At 34.4% G+C, this 24,855-nt stretch overlaps 1 protein-coding gene across 1 annotated transcript in view; it reads right to left on the reverse strand.

Moving 5' to 3' along the window:
- Positions 1–13,758: 13,758 nt before the first annotated feature.
- LOC134527711 (D-ribitol-5-phosphate cytidylyltransferase-like) overlaps positions 13,759–24,855 on the reverse strand; it is a 348,603-nt gene continuing 337,506 nt past the window's right edge. Inside the window, exon 6 of the mRNA XM_063360624.1 lies at positions 13,759–14,065. Within this exon, the coding sequence (XP_063216694.1) occupies positions 13,913–14,065 (153 nt within the window). The 3' untranslated portion in view covers positions 13,759–13,912. The remainder of the gene's footprint in view (positions 14,066–24,855) is intronic.

A 24,855-nucleotide genomic window follows, 5' to 3' on the forward strand; every position in this document is an offset into this window, starting at 1 on the left:
GCAGAATTTTTCAATACAAGTGTTTCCGACTCTGTCTGCTAGATAGCACTACATGCTAAACCGCTGCATGGAGCCACGAGTACATTCAATAAAAAGGTTACAGCTTTTCCTTCAAGAGTAACGCTTCTATATTACCCTCCCTCTTCTATGGTCAAGACAACTTCAGAGTCCAAAGTTAGATACGTATTGGCCAAGCAGACGACATGACAAAAGCTACAGTGTTAGCGATCAAAGAGTCCAGAAATGAAGAACACTTCAGCAGGATATTTAAGGAATGTGTGCAATTTTCTTTAAACAACTGTATAGATTAGTGGGACCTAGTCGTTTAGTATTGCTAGTCTCTTGGACTTGCTTTTTAATTACTCTTAACAATGACCAAGTATCGAACCGACGAAGGAGATTTATCGCATTGTCATTTCGCCCAAATGTACGGAATTTTCCTGAGTTCATGCTTTACAGTGCGTATTATACATAAATTTGTTTCCTTACTCGGACTTGATAGCAGCAGAAGCGACAGCAGTTACGATGTTGGTCATTTTTTTACCAGCTTCGATTAACGTTTATTCGGTTTTGTCTGTCAAATCATCTACAGAAGTGTCGTCAACAGCAGAAAATAAACGTAACACGTATCGAAAAACAACGAACTCGTAGTTCAGATACACTTTGCCTTTAAGACTGACTGACATTGTACATGATAGGTATGTTAAAAAAAATGGTACGCTGAGTATTGTTTAATTATACCACTTGGTTCGGAGTTCCTTAACTTACACGTCTGATATTGCCCGCGACCTGGTCAAAATTTATTCCATTTACTAACGAAGATGCTCTCTCTCGGTTCGGAGACGCTTGACATACGTCCTGTTTCGTGGTAATGTCGACTACTAACCTCGACAGAAAAAATCGGCTAAAATACATAAATTAATTAATTTTAGGCTACTTATACCTTTTTTGCATTGATCAAGAATCAAACCCAGGACTGAACTCGATAGTGTCAATCAGTATATTAATGGCCGATTTTTTGGTGCATTATGTAATTTTTCCCGAATCTCTAGGTTGATATTTACCCAATTTCAAAATTGCGGCTAAGATCAATGACTTACTGGATGTTGGTATTTAAGTCTCTTTTGGTATTTTTTGTTTTATTTAATTAAATAATATTTGTTTTTAATAAAATTAACTGTTTTGCATTGAACATGTATTGAACCCAGGACAAAACTTGTTTCACTCAATCAATATATTAATGACCAATTTTTTTGATGAATTTTGGAATTTTTCTCGAAAATCTATGTTAATAATTACGGAATTTCAAGATGGCACCCAAATACAATATGGCGGATGCGTTGTCTTTGACGTGACGTCTAATAAATCGATAAATGCCGGCTGCACGTACGAAAAAGTGTCCCGTAATGCACATGCACGTCTAAGGTGATGGACGCGAACCGAATGAATCGCGATATCTGTCCGCTAAAGCGGGTACCAGGCACTCCTTAATACAAATTTTCCTTTGTTTATCGCAAAGGGGCATTATTATTAATGAATTATAAATAAAATTTCGTGCCTGGGGCCACAATTGCATATAATTTTGAGCAATGGAAGACATAAATACAAAAATATTCTCGACTGATTTTAATCTCTGGTTTTCATTGCTTATTACAATAACAATTCCGGCAATAAAGGTCAATTATTTTTTTATTTTAAAAATCTGATTACTAGTATAATTTCAAGTATTTATTCTTTTATTATTAAAAAAAGTAGCATCTGTCGGCGAGTGCAGTAATAATAGGTTATGTTACAATTGATTAAAGAATTATGGTGATTCCTATAATTTATGATAGATATTTGATTACAGTTTATTTATATGAAAACTTGTTCATAATAATTATATTTAAACTTTTCAGCTAAACGCCAGTTTTTGACGTGACGTCTCATAAATCAATGAACGCCGGCTGCACGCACAAAAAAAGGATCCCGTTACGCAGTGTCCCATGTTCCTGTGTCCCGTAACACTAATTTTATATTGCTCTTTGCTAACCTGAACCTCCTAGCATTGTGACTGAGTCCGTTGCGTGATTCTGTTTTCATGCATTTCAATGTAACATTTTCATTGCTCTTTGCCAACCCGTTCCTCCTAGCATTGCTCCAGAGTCCGTGGCGCAAATATCTCTCTTCCCCTAGATTGGAACAACCATCGATTGGACTTTTACGAGGCAAATTAAACTTGAAACACTCCCATTCGTTTCCTACTTTTTCCTATCATCGTCATATCCTTAACAGAATAACACAGATTTGAGAAGTTAAATAGCAAATATGTATAAAAGTTATAGTTAATTTAATCTCTTTGTTAAAGTAATAAACATATTTGAATTAATAAGTGCAAATAAAAGTAAATGTATGAATTCAATTTTAGATTTCATTTCACTCCTTCTTTGTATCCATACAAAATAGTGATAATTCAATAAAAATTATTCAATTTTATTCATAAAAATATGCAATCATTTAATCAATGTTTTGTTATGACGTTAAAGACATCCAATATTTTTTTCTAATAATTAATTACCACTGCACTCTAGAATCTAAAATATAAACTAATATGTCAGCGTCGCTAGTTAACAGTCGATAAACAAAAAAAAACATCTGATCCAAGATGGCCGCCCTGACGTCATACTGGTACATTCATATATGTATTTGAAAAAAAAGTGGTGGGAGGTCAGTCTGACAGCAGCCACCATGTAGGAAGGAACCTGTCGCCATTTTTTTAATTTTTTGTACTTGTCGGGTTTGAACCGAGGACTTTTTATTGTAAGTACTTAAATTTTTTATTTAATATTTTTTTAAATTATTGTCATCAAAAAATGCCAAGGTCAAGGTCATTTCAAGGTGAAGGTCATTTCTAGGTCAAGGTCATCCAATTTTGCCTCTGTGATGTCAGAATATAAGATGGTGTACTGTTGTTTTAATTATACAATGTTTTTTCGATTTTTTTCATTAATAAATAAAAAAGTTAAAGATGGCGGACTAATCCAAGATGGCGGATATTTGTTTTTTATTAAAATATTATTTAATAATTTTTTTAATATTTTTAAAAATTTTCCAATTTTTTTTTGTTACTAAACAAAAAAATGATAGTGGCCATAACAAAAAGTGCAATGGTGACCTTACTTTTTCAATATGGCGGTATGTTTTAAGGTCATGTCCTGATAGAGGCTTATCAGAGGCTTGAGTTAAGGACATTTAAGCCTAATTTAGGAATTTTCAATCCTTAGGTATTTTCCCTCTGAACGGGAATTTTTCCCTCGATTTGAGAAATTTTTGTCGCTTTTTGTGGACTTTTGAGCTGTTTTTGTTGTTTTTTGATGTAATTTGACACCCAAAATGGCCGCCGTGGCGTCAGGCTCCACGGTCATTCAGCCCACACCAACACCACACCCTGCGCACCCTGTTGCCGGAGGAACTACTATATACTACTAACAATATACTGTTTCAATACAATAATAAACACTTGTTATTTTACCCTATTCATATGTACTACATGACAAAGTAGTATACACTTATCAAGCTAATTCAAGAACTACATATATTTTTAGCTATAATTTTACTTAATCTTAATATTAAAGAAAAATAACATTTTTCTTCAGCGAAAACAATATGTACGTATTGTAGGTGAGAATGAACATTGTGCAATACTTTCATAACTTTTAATTTATTTCTTTGGTTTAAACCTAATCTACCATATTATAAATTAATAGCTTTTGCCGTAGCATTGCTAAGAATTTCTACATCTTAACTCACCCCCTATTAGGTAGGGCATAAGACAGGGTGGGGTTGGAGAAAAGGAATAGATAGTTTGAAATGTAACTGGTGGCTGCTTAGACTCATTATTCCTTTATTTATTACTTATTTTTGACTTCATAAATTAATTTTTCATATTATTACTTATTTTCATAGTATTACTTATTCACATAATATTATTACTTTGGATTTTTTTCAAGCCACTGTATCAGGATGCACTGCTCGTGGGTGCCTCCAATTTTGTACGGTTGGCCAAGACCTTGGGATACCGCTCCCATAAAATTGGTTCTCAAAATATGAATTGTGTAAATAATACTACCCAAAATGTTATGCAGGTTGTTTCTTGTTTCAGAAGGTGATACATATTATGTTTCTTTCTTTGCAACACAGGTCTGAGGAACAAAATTGGAATGTGCGAGAGTGGCCAGTGTATCCAGGCCACTCTAAACCATGTGAAGCGAGTGGTCTACACTGTCCATCTCCATAGAAAAATCATTCTGTTTGTGAAAACGAATGATGTTTTGTTGAGTTTAATTCTATTAAAAATTTGGATAACACCATTTTAATAATATAACTTCCATTCATTATCTTGCATATACTATGTAAAAAACTAATTTATTAAAAGCAAGTACAGGAGAGAATATATTTTATGCTTTGTTAAGAATTCTAGGTATGTTTCTTATCTTAAAGGTTAAATTAAGTAAAAAAAAAACTCACAATTTTCTAGCAAACATGCACAAATGGAACTCACAAAAATTAATTTATTGTTTTTTTTTTTCCCCACATCGTGCACTTAAAATATCAGTGTTATGAAAATACCTATTTTTAACTTATAAATTACAGTTACATTTTACTTACATATTAAATACTTTGTTGCACAATAAAGTTTCTTTTTCAAAAAGGTACACCACAACTGAAACTAAAGACAGTTACAAGGAGGCTCCTTCGATTCTTGACCATCAGGAGTCGAAGGAGTGTTTTAGTTTGTACACTACCTCCCTTTCCACGTCTGTGGAAACTTTTTGAAAAGAGATGCCAAATAATGAACTTCAATATATTCCTGAAAAAGGATGTTAAGGCCATCAATCAGCAGATATGTTATGACAGGACTCAAATTAACTGTAAGTAATACATTTACGAAATATTACATTTGTATAATGTAATACATATAATATGTGAGCCAGGGAACCACAGTGTAATGTGTGTATCTGAAATGCTGACCTCAAAATTATAGTGTTAACGGAGACACTTTTTTCTTACAAATATATAGCTTACTTACACATGTTGAATGTACCATGAAGAAGGAGGGGGGGGGGGGGGGGTTAAAAACCATGGGCTAGGGGACAAAAAAATTTAATAACTAACACTACAAATCATTCAGTCCGCGCACTTTTAATGTCTCACAGAGGAGGATAGCAAGTTGTTAAACCTTATTGTAAGAGTGTATTCTGGACATAGAGAAATGACACACATTCACTTTTTTGGATGTTTGTGACCGAGATTTGAATTTATTATTCAAGAATAATAAAATTTGTTTTAAGGGTATGTTTTATCGTATTTGGAAAGTCAAGTGTACAACATTTGTTAGCAATCACATGAACAGCAAGGCAGCATGAAATACGAACAAACATTTATTGTTATATAATACATTTTAATAATTTATTTTAATACTGTGCGCAAATTTTGTACATATCACATACGTTGCTATTGTACATATGTTGTGTCTACATTGAGGATGAAGAAATTATCTCCAGTGTTTTGGGGAAACATTGTAATTAATCTATTAACCATTCCTTATGTCAGTACTGATTGAATGATTTTTATCCTCGTTGTACAGGTCATAAACCACTCGAGGTTTTGGAACTTGATCTCGGAGTTCTCTCGCAACAATGAACCAAAGTGGGATATGTTTGAAAGGTAGCAAGTGGTATAAACACAGTCTAAGCTACGGCTATACAGAGCGCTATGCTCGCTACGTTCACTATGTTCGCTACGCGAAGAAAATATAGCCAGCTGCATCTCAGGTGTGACTGGCGACACCAAGCTGTGTTCGCTATGTTGTTGTCCCTAACTTATGTTTTCAGCTATTTTTATAATTGTTGCCGACTTTACGCATGCGCAGATAATCAAAAACATTTATATCGGCGCAAAATTGTGCTGTACTTCTAGGTTTACTTTAAATCGGTTTTATGTCGATGCAAAGGTTAATTGAAAAAGGGCGAAAATATCCATGTTTATGGAATAATCAATAGAAGAATATAAAAAATCAGAATATGTGGAAAAATGCCTGGGATTTGATTCGAAGGGTGGTTAATAAGCCAGATAAGTGAAAAAAACTATTTTCTTTTTACTCAGTTAACGTTCAAATTTATCTTGCACAAATATAAAATTGCAAATGCAATCTACAAATGATTGTTTTACATTGTATTTTTATTTATTCACACTTTAAATAAATGTTAAAAACTTATGTCGAAATCATTACTAGAATCTCATTGCATGCATCTCTTCGACATTGCAAACTAGACTGGTCTGTCTGGCCACCTGGTATAGCAAACATAGCAAGCACTGAGCTCTGTCTGGCCGAAGCTTTAGCATTTCAAGAATTAAAATGGAATTTTTTATTACCAAATTTATCTTGCAACTTTATCCAGTGCATTAGTTCATTGCCTTTAATGACTTTTCAATAAAATGTGATAACTTTTGAAAGACAGTTTTTAAAAACAATTGTTTGTTTTGTGTGTGTGTAACATTTTGAAAGTAGCAATTTAAAATTTTATGTCTATTTTTCTGACCATCCTTATTATATTTTTACTAAACATAAAATAGCACAAGTTTAAATGGAAATAACAATTATACAATGATTGAAAATAAGTACAGAGAACTTTAAAAAATGTACGTTAACAGTAAAGTAAATATAATTATATTGAATCCTTTAAATTCTAGATTTAATGTCAGGCAAATTAATTTGGTTCAAAAAAATATATATTTAAGAAATTATGTATATTTAAATTAATTTTTTTAAATATTATTTCGAGGGAAGATCTCCACTTGAACAAGAAAGGCCTGAGGCATCTCAGATAAATTTTGAGGCAGCATTCAATGACGAGGTATTAATTTATGTAGTAGGTTGCTATTTTATGTAAACTTTTTTACCTTCTTGCTAGAGCAAAATGAACAATTTTCTTATCTAAAACATTTTCTCTAATTGATTGCAGTTGCATTGTTGTTCAATAAGACACCTATCATTAGACTGCATTATCCAAAAAATTTGAAAGTGAAATATTTCGGAATAAATCTCCCAAAAATATTTTTAATTTGTTCAATTCGGAATTACAATAATGTAATTAATTTGTATTTTTAATGAAATATCATTAAATATATCAAATTGATTGAAATATGTCCATGACAAAACACTTATGGTTTTTGATTTTTTTTTTTTTTTTTCTCTTTTCAAATTTACATGCCGAAGAAAACCGTCCTGCTGTTATGTAAATAAAAAGTGACTGGCAGCAGGAAAAGCGGTGTGCCATAATTATGAAAACTCCCGAAGTAGATTGTAGCCCCTTCTTCCATAAATCCCATTATGTTAGGATGAAAAAATTCCAACAACTAGGTTATGGTTTCCATGATACAGTACAGTGAACCCAGCAGAGTTTGGTTTTACAGTTAATGACAACTTACAATTAGTTAATTTTTTTATGTATTTTTTTATGTATTTTTTTATAATACCAACCTCTTGTATATTGTACTGTGCACTGTGCTGGCTAACCTTCAGTGATCAATAATGTACTCATATCCACTGTTTAGGTAAACTAAAGATGAATTAATTTGTTAAAATTATTTTTAGTACCTGTGTGTGTGTGTGAGGTGTTTGTAAGTGAAGACCATAAGCTATGTATAATTGAAAAAATTTCTGTAATTTTTTTAAGTTTTCTGCTAATTATATGTAGATAGTCTTCAATATTGGCAGTGTGACGTGTGTGTCACGTCACATTTGTTGGTGTGTTTTGTTTGTGTGCCGGCGCTGTGCAAATTATCGTTAGTTGTGCGGTGGGGACACTTGTGCGGGATTCAAGCGCTGATCGGCAGGTTTCGGAACGCGCTTTGCGCGCATTTTTGTCTTTTGTTTTCTTTTGTGAGTTGTGGTGTGCTGTGCCGTGGATGTTGTTGGTGAGAGGTCTGTCTGTCTGTCTGCTGCGAGTCATGGCCTGAGTGGGTGAAGTTTTCTGTCCCGGCGGAGTTGCTGGATATAAATTTCAGGGCTTTAGCAGTGTGTGGGAACTTGGAAAACCTATACAGTGTATAACCTGAGTTACGTGCACCATTGCTCGGTGGATTACCTAAATACCCAGTGCATCAAATCATCTTCGTCATTTTTTTTGGGGGGGGGGGGGGGGGGGGAGGGCAAAAGATTTTTTTCCTCTTAGTATAGGAAAGTTATGGCATTTTTCTCCTTTTGTCGTTGAGCTTGGTTGGTAATGTCATGGTGGTGTCAAATGCTGCGGTACGAGCAGCGGTTTCTTTCTTTTCCTTTTTTTGAAGACTAGTGCCAAGAACAATATTTGGTTACCTACACAATTAGTGCAAATATAAATTTCATCATGATAATGGTTTCATATATTCGGAAGGAGATAACAACCATCAAATTGTAAGTGTTGAACCTTATGTCAAGATCCATTGCATCAGACGAGATTTTTGCTATGTTTGCTACAGGTGGTGCCCTATAACCTTCTTGTTTTGGGAAGAAGATAGTCATTTTCAAAATACCTTTTGAATATAACTGTTAAGTGAATTGAGGTGACATGGTTTAGTTTGGATTCCAATAAGTAAGATTTGGTATCTCAATGATTCCGTATGAAAGACTGTTTGAACGTGCAAGAAAACCTTTATAATAATTTTTTAATCAAATTGCAATAAGGACATGTTATTGTAATTTTTGTGGAATTAGTACAAATAATTTTTTATCTTAGTTTAAGTAACTATATCATGTAAATTTTAGATTAATTTGTATAAGGTGCACGATAGGCTAAAGGTTTAGTTTTCTGATATTATTTTTTTGCCTTAATAGAATCGTAAATTATTCATTAATGGTTTTGTAGAGCAGAATCATGGCTGAGAAATACTATGATAATTTTAACTAATAATTTTGTTTGCTGCCATATGATCATGAACTCTTGAGTTGGACTGGAAGAAAACCTTTGTACTAATGATATTGCTTTAACTTATATTTTGTACCTATGCATGAACTGCGTATTGTATAACTACGCCGATTATTTATATATATGTGTATATTTTTTATATTGTGTATCGGAGTTTTAAATGGTACTGTTACTTAATTTTTTTATACTTCATATTAAGGTTTTGATGTTAACTATTCCAGTACGGTATTGATCATGTGCGAGACCCATGGTGCACCAGGGGCGGGTATAGTTATATTTGTAATTCTATGGTATTAGTTATTCTAGTCAAGAGGAGCGAAGCCTGTTATACCCAGATGTTATTAGGTAATATTATATATCCCTTGTTTGGCATGTCTTGCATATGCATTATATAAATATATCTTGCTTATTTCTGAAGGATCGTTACCTAACCAAGCAAATTTTTGGTGTTTACATTTTGTTAAATAATGAATTGCTTGTGGAATGATTTTGCAGAATTACATAACTAACACTTACTATTTCATTTTGCTGTTATTTTATTGTATCCTGCCTTCTGCGAGCTTCCTTTTGTAATTTTTATTTGGTCAAAGCTGGGGTACGGGTACAGCAGTATACAACATACAAAACCCTGTCTAATATGAATTGTGTTGGGTAAAACCCACGCATACATCTCTTAGGCTGCACAGCGGGGCCCTCTGCAAATTTTCGTTGGGCCCTCCCTGCGAATCCAACAGATTTGCACCCCTCAGCAAACACATAGCAGACCATGTACACAATGTAGTTTACTGTAATTATTCTGCAAATGTTGTTTACAAATAATGAAACTATGTTGAAGGGAATTCACATGAATGAACCACAGTTTAAATATCCATATACATGAAAGGAAGAAGGTTTTAGCAACATTGCGAAATATGGGTATGAGGTTTTTTTTAAATATATAAAAATCCCTGCAACTCACATAATATAATAAGTATGAAAGCCTAAAACTTTTGTCTGAAAAATTTTTTCATTGGAAGAACCATTGCAGTAAGGTGTTGAAATTCATAGTCAAAAACATGAACCATAATCTGTGTTTGAAACAAAAGTATACAAAGAATTTTTTTTTTCACTAGGTGCTGTTATATAAACAACTTTTGGAGGTGTTAGTAACATAAATACTTATTTTTAAACGATGTGAAGTTTTTTTTACGTAACTTTTTATTTGGGATATTAAAAGTTCGTATTCCAGGATCCACAATGCAACTTCAAAAATGGATGTCAACAATGGAAACTTGAATTACTTGTTCCTGTCCCATTTAAATTAAGCTGAAATCACAATACCACGACAGGCCTACAAACTCAGTAGCCAATGAAATACAAGATTGCTGCTGCCGCTTTTCATCATTGGGAGAAGTCATCACGCGAGGGAAGAACAAGCCATTTGAGGGTCTCTTGACTTCCCATTCTGTAATCACTAAGAGTTTGAGTGCTAGCACCGCCCCTCCCCTGAGCTGTGTCTTTTATTGATTATTTCTGGGGTCACCAAGGCAAACCCAGCAGCTGTTCTTTTAGGGGAAGAGTGTTGCCACATTTCCACCAGATACCCTTTTGTTTTACCCCCTCTCTCTGCCCACAGAAGTAGAAGGTGAGGGCAGGGGTCCCCCACCTGCCCATGTTTCCTAAAACAGCCGAAATTTTGAATATTGTGGGTCTTCTGATACAGAGAATTTATTTGTGAATTTAGCCGAAATGTGTTATTTCATAAGCTCGTCAGTGATCGGGGAAAGCGACTGAGGGTCCAGGGGAGTGTTAATTCTTATAATAATTTATTATTAATAATATAGTATTAAATTTACTTTAATTGAGAAGCTTAGTTGGGCCTAAAAACGTAACGAAGCCGGTGCTTTGATGTGATTGGTTAGAAGGGTAATTGACTCTGGCCAATCATAGCTCAGTTTTAACTAGGTGTTAACACTTTATTTTCCTGTGGGGCTTTATTAAGAAAATACTTAGTTACGTAATTATTTGTGACTTAATTAATTTTAAATGAATGTGTTCGAAAAATACAGCATCTTTGTGTTTCTTTGCGGGAAGAAAGTGGCTGTAAAGTGTTGAAGTCTGTACTTTGCTGTTACGTCAGAATTTCCGTGGCTAAGGAAATGGTACTAGGATTTGAGGCAGATAAAAATTACGACCATTACTCGCAGCCCATGAAAGTTGTTAGGGCCTGAACGAGCAGGAGGAGTTTTATAGAAGGTTCGGTAACTGTACTAGAAAGGAGAATGTAAGGTTTCATGTGAGCCATGAAGGCTACGAAGTTGGCATCGCGTAGGAACTGCATGAGATCGCGGAGATCGGACTTGATGAGAGAGGAAGGAATTGGGTGGGGAAAGGGGGGGGGGGGGGAGGCGTGAGGTGCGGAAGTGTCTTGTGTTTTGGTGTCGTTTCTCGCCGCCTGTGCGAATTAGAACATGGGACAAACTGGTTTTGAAGGAGAAGCGGGTGGTAGTAGTGGGTAGCTCGCTGGCGAGTACTGGGATGCACAAGGCTTTTTTTTCTCAGCGCGCGAAGACACTTGATTTTGTCTTGCCTCGACGTGTCTCAGGTATTCGGGGTAGAGTTTAGAGTTCCCCTCGTGTATTTCCTTGCCTTTGCAGTTTTCACAGTAAGTTTTTTTTCCAGAGTGGGGCAGGCGGCGAGAGTGTGGGGCCCGGTGCAGTGTTTGCAGCAAGTTGCCAGGTGGCAGAAGTTCTTGGTGTCCAAAAACTGCCAGCAGTTAATGCACTGGGCCACGTCTGTAACACGTTTAAAAAAAAAATCAAAACATTTATATTCCTCCTTTAACTATACATATTTGTTCAGATAATCTAACCTTTATTTAAATCTTAAGTCATGTCACCCGGTTATGACATATGTGTACAATTAAGGACACTATGGTTAATCTTTTGTACCAAGTAGAATATTGCTATGTTGGAAAGTAAAAAAAAAATTATATTACTCACTTAACTATACATATTTGTTCAGATAATCTTCTTTTATTAAAATCTGGAGTCATGTCACCCGAATATAACATTTGTGTGACATTAAGGACATTATGGTTAATATTTTGTACCAAGCGGAATATTGCTACTCTGGAAAATCAAAATTAAAAAAGAAATTTATAATACCCACTTAACTGCACATATTATTCAGATAATCTTCTTTTAATAAAATTTGGAGTCTTGTCACCCTGTTATGACATATGTGTGACATTAAGGACATTATTGTTAATCTTTTGAATCAATCAGAATATTGCTACGTTGGAAATTAAAATTTAAAAAATAATAATAATAAAAACATTTAGCTCACTAAACTATACATTTTTGTTTGTATCATATTCTTTTATTTAAATCTGGAGAATTTCAAATCTTAAACCTTTAGCTGCTATCGACGAGATAACTCGTCCTTCGTTACAACAGAACCAAGTGCTAAAGACGAGTTATCTCGTCCCGTGTCTGGCGTACATACAGTGTTAGAGACGAGATAACTTGTTCACGCATCTAGCCAGTCGGTGCTGTTGACAGCTTAACTCGGTGCTGCTGCCAACGCACTATGTGATTTCTTTTAATTACTTTCTGGTATCTAAATACCTACAGCACTAATAGAGTACGCTGAATTGCAGCTTGGTATTTTACGATTCATTATTTTTCTCGTTATTGTAGTGTTTAGACACTGGTTAACCAATATTTTTTCTGAAGTATTTAAAATGAAAACCTACCTTTTTATTGAATAAACTTTTTTATTATTTATAGTTTATTGTTTTACATTTATTTATGGCCATGTAATTACACCTTTATAACTTTTTAGTGAAAAATGAACGGTAATATATTTTTACTACATTCGCAAATTATTAAGTTCATACATAAAGTAATTATAACACTTCAAATGTTTTTTTTAATAGTACGCATTTTACGTTCTTTGTATCTCATAAATTTTTCTATTATATGTTATGAAAATAAATCATTTACAGTAAATTGGTTCTTCTGGCGGGAAATACAGTAAATTGGAATTTCTGGTGGGAAATACAGTAAAGGTTTGAAGTGCTTTGTCGGATATTATTATCTTAGAGTTTGCTTTGAATTTTGTGTCGTGTTATAAACCATGAACATGTTTGTATATGAGTATTGTGTTGGCTAATAATTTTTATTCCAGCAGTGATTATTGTTTGTTACCGTTATTCCGGCAAATGCTTATCGTTTCGTACCGCGCTACAAAAGAGTGACTTATATTGTTTGTACCGCACAACAAAAGAGTGACATATAAAAATGAATAGAAAAAAATATCTTACGGATAGTGAGCAATCTCAAAAACCTTGACCGCTACCGGGGTCTACAAAAAACCTTCCACACACACCGCCACAGGGAAGCAAAGAAAAATCAAAAAAAAAATCTTATATGTACCCTTCCCCCGTCTTGTGTGTATGGGATTCAAAAAATATTCTATAAGCAACAAATTGAAGTGGGGTCGATGGGGCGTCACGTGTAAAGCAAACAGACGTACGGTGGTATGAATTTAATGCAATACTGTAACTGCGAGTGATGATGCCGTACAATAATAATAATATACATTTAGCACTGACATGAAAAATTAATAAGTGATACAGGGAATATAATCGCAACACCACCATGCACATGGATTTACTAAAAAAAGGAATATTGTTATGAACTATTATTATGAAAGTTCAAAAAAACGTTTGTATGGCCATTTTTACCGAACAGTATTTTCCACATTGTTTTTGTAGCAACATATCGAGCTATATCGAGCTATATCGAGCACGCTTCAGAAGTAGTTATAAGTTCTTGAGGGTATTAATCACGTTAGCGCCAGGCGTTAAACGCAGTCACGATCGTTTTACGTAGCATTAAGTCAAATTGCAATTTTCTTTTTCCACCTTCCGTGCAGGTGAACTATCACCAGAAAATAAATAAGGGTCTCTAGTCTTACTTTCAGAGTCGCAGCGAGTCGACCGCTGCCGTGGCACTTGACCACCCCGGGGCACCAGCGATGTCCATCGCCTCGCGTCTCTCCAACGCGGCCCGGCCGTCGAAACCTCCACGCTCGTTCAGCATAGGCACTCGTCCCTTGCGGTCCGTCCACACCTGCGTCACATTGAGCAGTCCCACTTCCTCGCGGTCTTCACACGGAGTATTCCACTCGGAAATCTTCGGCTCGACCCGAACATTACCGAAAACGTGCAGTATAATGTACCAACTTAACAATCGCTAGCTCGATAGTGCAAATTCAGAAAAGTTTAAGTAATTAAGTTTAAGTAATTAAGTTTACCAATTAAATTACCAAAAAGTAAATAAAAGTAATTAAATATAACAAGAAATTGAATAAATATAAAACAATTCAATATAGTGACCAGCAAGTAATCACACACGGTCGAGGCAGTTACCAACATGGTAACAAAATGATTCTCACCAAAAGTGACAGTGAGGATGAGAATTTTAGCACTAGTGATTCAGATGTAGCAGAATCTCGGGACTGTGACGATAAAAATCTACCCACGCTGTCTGCGAACACCATCTCTCACGACGAAGCACAGCCATCCACATCGACTGCTAGCACCAGTTCACAAATGTTGTTTGAAGATTCCCCATCTGAGTCGGAGAATGATACGGACAATGACGAAATTGATGAAATGCCAAGCAAGAAAAGTAAGTGTGATGAATTTATTTGGTCCTCGACTAATTTGTGCCCTACAATTCATCCATTCAATGACAGTACTTCGGGCTGTAAAGCAAATGTAAATGCTAACAGCTGTGTATTAGATTTTTTTTTGATATTTTTTACTGAATTATTGGTGAAATTTGTAGCAGATGAATGCAATAACTTTTACAAGTATGCCAGTGACAATATTCCACATGTTCTACACTCCCGAATGATGCAATGGAAAGACACAAACTTCGAGGAAATATTTTGCAATTTGCATGCTTTTGCCTAGAATGAAAAATCTGAAACTAAGTGAATACTGGTCCAAGGACTCTTTATTGCAGACCCCAGTGTTCAGTGAAATCATGTCGCGAGACAGATTTTTGTTAATATTATGAATGTTGCATTTTTCAGACAATAATAAACATCATGGTGGTGACAGGCTCTACAAAATTAGGGCCATTGTTGACAGGATTCGTGAATCATTACGAAAAGCATTTACCCCTTTCAAAAATCTGTGTATTGATGAAAGCTTACTTTTATTCAAAGGATGATTACTTTTCAAGCAGTACATACCATCAAAGAGGAGCCGATTTGGCATAAAAACTTTTGTGTTGTGCGACTGTAAAACAGGTTATGTTTTAGACTTCATTGCTTACACGGGATCAGATAGTGACATTGATAAAGGGTGTTTGGGAATATCAGGAGACATTATGACCATTCTTCTGAAACCATTCCTAAATAACGGCCATACTGTATTTTTAGACAACTGGTACTCCAGTCCAGCACTCTACAAGTGGCTTCATGAGAGGGCGACTAATGCTTGTGGCACAGTACGTAAAACCAGAAAAAATATGTCAAAGATGCACAGCAGAAAAATTCGCATAAAGAGGACATCAGCACATAAGAAATGATACACTATAGGGGCAACTAGCAGCCAAAGGGTTAATATTTAATTATTTTTTTTGGATTGCAAATACATGTTTATGTACTTCAATACATAGGCCCTTCTTGCACTGAAGTGTTTAGATAAGAGTGCTCACGGTGCCGGCAGACATCGGCGTGTATCTGCGGCTTGTCTGAGTCAGACGTTTTACCGGAATGAAATTTACATTCTGGTTTCAGACATCGGCGAGGTCGGCACGATAACTGACTGATCTCTATATTTGTTGACATAATTGTAGTGGTCATACAAGAAACGTTTAACTATGTGTGTTTAGTTGTGATTTATTAAGATTGTAGCATTGCACAATGAGGATTTGTTATATACATATATAATTTTTTTTGAGTCATAAGAATATTGATTAAGAATAACTTTGATATGAAAGATAATAATTATTTAATATGTAGATAAGGGTAATTGTTCTGAGCTGTTAAGAATTGTTGTTAATTACTTTGGTTGAATTTCATGGAAAGCCTTAAAATACTTATTTCCTTGAGATACTTAATTATTAATTTGAGGGTCAATTCCAATCCATAATAAATAATTTTGATATTTGATAATTAATTTCAGTAACTGTTTTGTTTAAAGCAGTATAGATTATAATTTTACAGGACATAATTTTTAAACAAAAGTTTCTAATATGGTATGAATTTCAACTTTGTTTCCTTATTTTTTAACATTGTATTTGAATTTTTTGGGGTAATTTTAAATTCTATTGGATATTGCTAGTGTAATATCTTGAGAATAGTCTGGAAGGTACAGAAGGAAGAGCGGACAGGCGCGACACTCTGGCGCCAGAAAGCTATTTTTCACTTTGTAAATGCGTGTTTGGGATTTACGCGTCACGTTGTACGCACAGCTGTAGCGACCGTCTGGAAGGGTCTCTGGAGGCTACCACTAGCCAGCCAATCAGGGCGAGCCCTGGCGTCAAGTGATGTGCCCGTACGAATTTCCTTATATGGTCATGTTTTGGAATTATGTACGCTGATTGGTCAGTTGGCCCACGGGGTTGCCTCCCTTGTTTTCGCCTTTACAAGGGAAGGTAATCTCGTCGACCAGGTCACTTGTTGCTCGATGGTCGCCGAACTCGGTAGCGTCGTCGGAAAGTCGCAAGACAAATGAAAAATTACTAAGGGACAATTTAACGCCTAGGGGCTGGGGCCAGGCCGTAATTTTTCAACCTAAGTTCATTTCTTTCGGACAAATGTATTAGAAATTTAGGCCCTAGGCGTCGGCATCGGCCCGACTTCGTGTGATTTCGGTTCGCGATCGACGGTACCTTGATTTATGTAATTAACCAAGGGACATTACTAAGTTTTTTTTCTTCTTTGGCGAGTGACAAGACTCCTCGACCATCAACGGCAAGATGTATGGTGCTGTGGTATGTATTTGGACCTCATCCTATCAAAATTCAAAGACATCGTTAAAATTCGTATAAGAAAAGACAAAACTGTGCAAGTAACGAAGTTTCTTCTAATTTCATCTGTAAAATTGTGTACTGAGGCCATGTAACGATAAGAAAAAACATTTTTTTTTAAAGAAATAAACAAAGATAATTTAACAAACTCTTTTATTTCCAAATAACGCAGAACCATAGTAATGAAAAATTCCTCAGGAACATTGTTTGTTTTGTTTTGTTACGTTTCTATGTGTGCTTAGCCGGGCAAAAACATACAACGTAACAACATGGATACTAAAAATCTAATATCCCAAGTGTTCCTTAAACCTGAAGTTTGGGACAAGAAACTGAAAAAGTATTCCAACCGGGTTTTTACGGATCGTTGCTGGAAAGACATTTCTAAGGAAATGGATGTTCCAGGTAAGGAGACCAGTTATAAATAACAATTAAAATTATAGTTTATTTCTTTGTTTGTTTGTTTATCATCTTTATTGGTCTAATGTATGTTTATTTAAATAAAAAACATGAGCTCATGATTTTTTGAAAAACTTTCATGTAATGTAAAACATTTATGCTAATGAAAAAGTGGTATTAAAGGGGCACACAACAAAAAATACAAGTTGTGGTGTAAGGAAAGATGAAGATCTACTATGAACTATGAAGGTATCAATTTTTATTTGCGGTGTCCCGTTTCCAAGAAATACGGCTGGAAGCAAGCAACTGTGATGTCATCTCGCTCACCCGGTCGCGTGGAGTGGCCGCTGCTTGTCTTGTGTCTTCCAACACGTGTACGTACTAATACATAGCGCGTGTGCCTCAGTTCCTCACGAACAGTGCGATGTCTCGTAACGGATACGTTCACAAGTGGAGTGCTATGTTACAGATGAGTGCAAGATTATTTTAAAGGTTTTATTGTATTGTCATGAGTGCAAACAGAAGATAGTTTTTTTTAGGACAATGCCGTGTTGTAGTGCATTCGGATGTAGTAATTCTTCTCGGAACCCAGGAAATAGAAGTAAAGGTATATTTTTTCATTTGTTTCCGGACCGTTCTAAATTTCCTAAAGTGTTTTTGAAATGGGTATCATTTTGTAAACGAAAAAATGTTACGTGTTTATGTTCCCAACATTTTCTAGACACAGATTTTGATGAAACCCAGTTAATGAAATTGAAATTAATGCACGACAAAAAATTGATTGGTCCTAAATTAAGGCCGAGATCCATAGTTTTGCAGGCACGAGGGAAATGATTTATCCCACTAATGGCACTATCGGTAAAAAAAAATTTAACTTACAGCATTAAAAAATAAAGCTTTGATTTTTGCAATTGTGGTAGAAAAAATTGTATAAAAAAATTATTTGTTACTAAATTTTAATTAAAAATTTTTAAAACTAAGTATTTCATATTTATAAGAACTGTACACGGTCTTTATTTTACATACAAATCAAATTAAGTATCCTTTACAATTCCTGTAGCCCAAAACTGAAACATTACGTACAGAATTTAAATAATTTAATTTTTAAACTTTTGTACTAACCGACGCGTGGAGTTATAAAACAGAGCAGATGTCGTGTGAGTTCAGTGTTCGGCCGGTAGAGATCAGGCACAATTTTCCACGATGAGTTCCGAGTTACCCGCTAGATGCCTCGACTATCGCAGAGAAGTTCTGGCGGGAATAATGCAATTATGAAACGTTTAACTGACAAAACTTGTATCAGTGAACGTGTGCTGGTGTTGTTTATTCAAGATGAAGCTCAGCAGAAAATTTAAGGAAGTTGAAAAATTGAGTAAGTATTTTTTATGTAATCGTACAACATCGTAATTGCAATTATTTTTTTCTCTCTGTAAAAGTAACTTGAGCCTATAATTATCATCCGACATATACCTAGACTTTTGAAGAATTTCGCAGATATAGCGGTTCAAAGTAAAGAGTTGATTTATACTTAGCGGAAAATTTTCTTTTTATATTTAATTTAAACACATAATTGCATATTGTACATTGTGTATTAGCGTTTATAATAATTTACATTATTATATAAAATTACAGACCTTTATTTAATTAAGAATAGAGCTCCTTTCTGAAACTTATTTTTTTTTTTTGGTGAATTTCCATTACATAAATTTTTGAAATTTTATAAAATAATAACGTAATATGAATGAAACATAGCCAACGCAAAATGCATGTGTTAAGTATTTTATATCATTAACAAGAATCGTGAGAACGCTAAAACAAATTAAGACTCGAGTACTAACTTAAAAGATTCCATTGCCGTTTTAATTGTTTGTTCTTAACTGTCACAACGGTACAGGGATTATTCGTTTTCGTTATATATTTTGTTAGCTGAAAAAAGATTCCAAATTTAGTATTATTTATGGATTCTGAGCAAAAACTTATGTTGTAAACTAGTTTGAAAACTAACATAAATGTTGATTATAACTAATGGTGGTTTAGACTAGACTTATTAACTAATTGTTATTTAAACTAGACATAACAAATTTTGAAGACAGTTTTAGGTTGTTGGATTACAAATTAGTAATATATCACACAGAAAACACGATAAAGACATTTTATCATGCCATGTATAATTCTTAACTTATTATTTTGTAGATGTGTAATGAATAGATATACCTAAATTTACGCAAAATAAATAGTCAAAAGTTAAAAAACAAAAGACTTAAATAACGAGAGAAAAAAGTAATAATATAAAGCCATTTACTCATATAAATATAGGCTATGCAAAAAATACAGAAGAAACAATTTCAACAGCGATAGATTAAGAGATGAAGTGTAGACAAAAAGCAGATAAACCACAGATAAATATGTATCTACACTGGCAGATCCAGGAATGGGGAGGGGAGACATAGCCGCATGCTCTAACCCTCTCCCCCTCCCGGGCCAACCGAAATCAAAACACTGAATATTTTTTAACTTTTTTCCTAATGCTTTATCATAGTGTACCAATCTTATCTAAATATTGTTTTACTGCAGTGCTATAGATAACGGGACGTTTTTGAACCACTAATAAAATCTACTAAATGTTTCAATCGTAAATGTACTAAAATAGTATTAGAAAAATTTATTTGGTCCTCCCCTAATCATCATTCTGGATCCACCCTTGGTTATCTGCAATGAAATAGTTTTCACTCATTACCTATTCTAATGAATTACATTATTTTCTGTAGGCTCGCAAGATTAGTGAAAGCCCGGAAGAAGCTCGGGTTGCTACAAAAAAATTTGGTTGTTGTTGGTGGTTCTGTTTTATTTGCGATATGATAGGTTGATTTAGATTTTATATATGAATTCTGATATGAATAGAAATTATTTGTATGAGCGATGTCTTAAAAACATGTAACTCTTCTAGGAACGATAATCTTCCCCCACTGGTAGTGGTTTACGAGCCTCCACTGCCACATACAGATCCGGGACTCAGCATGCTAAATGGCCGGATGCTGGTGGACGTGCGTCATTTCATAGTGCAGTGTCGTCTTCTGGAGAAACACAGGTAACATTTGTGTCACGTGAAGTTGGGTTATTTCGGTTTTTTCCCCAATTGCAAATAACAATACAGTAATGGCTTCATTAGTTAGCATGAGGATAAATTAATGTTTCAATGCAGATTTAAGTTAATAAATATTACAAAAATTTAACAACGTATTTGTGCCATATTGTCAACAAGGGGTCGTAATGTGGCATATGTGGTCACAATTAGGAAATATATCTAATGAACTGCTGAAAGACTTACTTACATTAAATCAGTAAGGTTTTAATAAAAAAAATTGTCAAAACACGGCACTGTAAAAATGTCCACATAAAAAAAATTTATCTGGAAAAAAATAACCTTTCGCAAAGTCTACAGACGTATGGAGATTTCAAAGTGGAAATTATTTGGATACTTTTATAACCACCTGAAACATTTTAAAAACTTACTTTACATAGCATTTAATGTCTAAACGAATTTAAACGAACAAATTTTATATTGTACCTACTTAATAGTTATGTAATTGTTTTTAACTTTCAAACACTACTTTTCATCCTTGGCACTAATACGTGGTCGAAAAAATATTTTTGGACAAAGGCTTAAGGTAATATAAAGATAGTTAAAAATAAATTCGAATAAATTGATACTATTGAAAGTATTTTTTTTTTAATTCCGGCCCCTATTTTTATTATTTTTTTTTTTTCTTTTCAAAAATTGCTTCAGCCAAAAGTTTTAGAAGTAGTTTTAGAAGTTATATCAAAATATCTGTTAAACGGTAATAACTTTTTTATCTTTCTTTCCTTGTTATTCCCACCCCCGGCAGTAATGGTTTGTAACATAAAATTTTTACTTAGGAAAAAAGTTTGCAACAATTTGAAAAATTTAAACAAAAACAACATTGATTTCGTAGAGTACATGGTAAAGAGATTTTCATTTTCTTCACATTCCAAACCAAAAATTTTTAAATCCCTTCCAGCAATGGTTTGTATTATAAAAAAAGTTTTTAGACAAACGTTGTGGATAAATATCATAGGAAGTAACTGATCTGATGATGACACATCTTTCCAAAATAATATGTTATAATTGTATATGATTTCATAATATTGTTTTTTTTTTATCTAACACATTATCCAACATAGTACCATTGTAACTATTGGCTAATATTTGGTTGAGCTTTAAACAAGGAATTTTCTACAGCACATTTGTCATCTGTCTATAAAAAAATATTGGGTTATTTGTAGTGATGGGCCGAGACTCGAAAATTTGAGTCGAGCGAGTAGCATCAGCTGGGCTCGGCTCGGCATTCGAGTTTATTTTACTCGACGGGGCGAAACTCGAAAGGAAATTCGGGTAAAACTCTATGATAAAATATAATAAAATTGAATTACAATAAATTCTTAATATCTCCTTACGTGACTTCGGCCGACACTAAAAATTACGTACATAAGACAGAAACACGTACTTACAAACAATGACGACAATCGGTCATATTATTTATATTTTAGTTTTACATATTGCCAACTTAACAGGTGTGACCACATAGCAAAGAAGACGAACACATTTTTAATAAACAAAACACGAATTAAATTTTATAATCATAATATCGGCAGAAATATTACTTTTTTTTTAGTAAATCCGTGCTACAATCGGCGCAACGTTACAATAATAAATTAACGGTAGCGTTATATTTGTACGCATGTTTGCGACTGATACGCCACGAATCACGAAATGGCATTTAAAAAAAACTTTGCTCCACTAATTTTAGGAAGTATAGGTTGGCGAACTTGAATTTTTTTTCCGTGTTTGTTTACACTATTACGTTCGGCGAGATTGCGTTTTGTATAATTGTTTGCTATCCAAAGTTAAGTGGCAAGTTAAAATTAATTATGAAGTATAAAGTATTTTATAAGTGTAACTATTCAATACAAATACAAAAGCATGTATTGGTTGGAAGTGCCAGCTTGCGATAGGCCGGCAACGTAACGGCGTTAGTGTTGTAGCAATAATCTTTAAATGTATTATATTTGTTATGGGAACGTTTATTGTAATGTTGCGCCAATTGTAGCACGGCCTTACACTTCCCATAAGTGAAAGTTTTCAAAAATGTTCTAATGATTGTGTGAAACTTACCCTAACCTTCGCGCCAACAAGCCTAAATTATATTCAATGTTTTTTATTGACTCGTGAATGCTACAGGCCGCAGCTAACTCGTTCGGTTCAAAATAAGGTAAATATGTAGTTGAGCGGTATTTGCGGAAAAAAAAAATAATAAAAATCTGAAAATAATTTTATTATATGCTCTTTAAATTCCTCTTTTCATTAAAGCCGGCGGATATAAGAAATTTCAAATACTTTAGGAGATATCGAATTTTTTAATTTTCACAGTTGGGCGATATTTGTTAAATAAAATTTAAAAATTTCGAAAATACTTGTATTCTATGCTCTATACCTCAATTATTGAATTGTATTATATCAGTTAAGAATTTAACCTAAATGAATTATTTGTATTAATACTTGTATTTTAAATATATTTGATTAAGTGGGCCATGATATAACAAGACAACCATCCAAGGACTCTTAGCAATAAAGTGCAAATATTCAAGCTCGACTTAAGTGTCAAAGATTCAAATAAAAATTCAGACTCGAATCGACTCGACTTGAATTTATGATCTACAAACTCGACTCGAATCGACTCGAACTAATTATTGCAAAATTCGACTCGACTCGACTCGACTTAAAAATTTGCAGGTTCGTACATCTCTAGTTATTTGGCTATAAATCAAGTACAGCACAAAATTAGGATAACTGCTGCTAAGTAAACTTAAATATTTACTCGAAATAAAATTTTCAATTACATTTTTTACAGCGGGTTCAATACGTATTATCTCTCTTATTTGAAGCCAAATAGTTGTTTCCCAACAGTGATTACTTGGGGGAAATGCGCGAATATAATTAAGAACAAATTAGTGTTCCACAAATAGCAATTCTTACCTTGTGCTTAGGCAGTAGGTTTTACTAAATGCAAAAAAAAAACTATATAATCACTAGCATACTGTGTCTGTAAATGGATACACCAACACAGAATCATTTTGCCTTGAAAACTGCACTCTTGTTACAGCTTCTCGCCCAAGGGGCCACCTTTTGTAACAGAGTCACCCATGACTGTCAGGATTCATTGCCAATCATTTATGTTCAATTTAAATGACAGTGAAGATGGGCTGCATGCAATATTAGCTTATACAATGATAATAGAGCAGTTGTATAAAATTTGAAAGCACACCTCCATTGCTTGAAAAGGTACCAATGTAAAGCAATAGGTATAGCTAAATAGTCAAATTAGTGAATAATATTTTGTTTATTGAGAAAAAGAAGGGAAAATTAAAAAAAAAAAATTGTTGTGGGAAGTTATCAGAAATATTTTATTGTTATTATAATTTGGTTTTACAGATGTCCGATTTCATCTTCAGGAATGTATGTGCTGAACAGTGTACATAGGTACGGCCTACTGACCGATTTTAAATTCAAGTGTACACACTGCAACCAGGAGCAGCAGTTCAAGTCGGAACCTGTGGAATGTCTTCCAGTGGGAAGACCAAAAAAAAGGAAACAGGATACAAATCACCTAGATGCCAATGACAAGATTGTCTGGGGCACAATTTCAGTTGGTTTAGGCTATGGGCCATTGCACGAATTGTTGTCACTTATTGATGTACATCCTATGAGCCCAGGTTGTTTTGCTTACCATGAAAACAAAATAGGAGAACACTGGAAGGTAATGTTGCAGAAGGAAATGGAAGATGCTGCACTGGAAGAGTTCATTATGGTGAAAGACGATGGACGAATCTGTATGGTTGGAGATGAGGAACATGCTTGGACAATAGGAATTTTGGATGGAGGTTGGAGCCAAAGATCCTATGGTCATAGGTATTCTGCTAAGTCTGGATGTGCTATAATAATTGGGTTCTACACTAAGAAATTGTTATTCCTTGGTGTGAGAAACAAATATTGAACCGCATGCATTCGGAGCGAACGAATGGAAATGGATCACACACCGCACTTGTGTTTCCGGAACTGGTCTGACTCTTCCACTGCAATGGAGGCAGACATTATAGTGGAAGGATTCCGGTTCTGTGAAGACAAGTACAAACTTCAATTTAAGAAGTTTGTTGGTGATGGTGATTCCAGTGTGCATGCAGCCATAATTGCAAATGTTTCGTATGGGAGAGATGTTGAAAAGATTGAATGTGCTAACCATGTCGTGAAGAATCTTAAAAAGAATCTTTATGCCATGGCCAAGGGCAGCCATACGCGGCATCTCAGCCAGTCGAAAATCCAAGCCCTTTGTATCAGCAACTGTGGGGGTAATGCTGTGCAACTTCAATCAGCACTTCTAAATGTGCCAAACCATGTGTTT

Source organism: Bacillus rossius, chromosome 1 (genome assembly GCF_032445375.1).
Source record: "Bacillus rossius redtenbacheri isolate Brsri chromosome 1, Brsri_v3, whole genome shotgun sequence".
NCBI lineage: Eukaryota > Metazoa > Arthropoda > Insecta > Phasmatodea > Bacillidae > Bacillus > Bacillus rossius.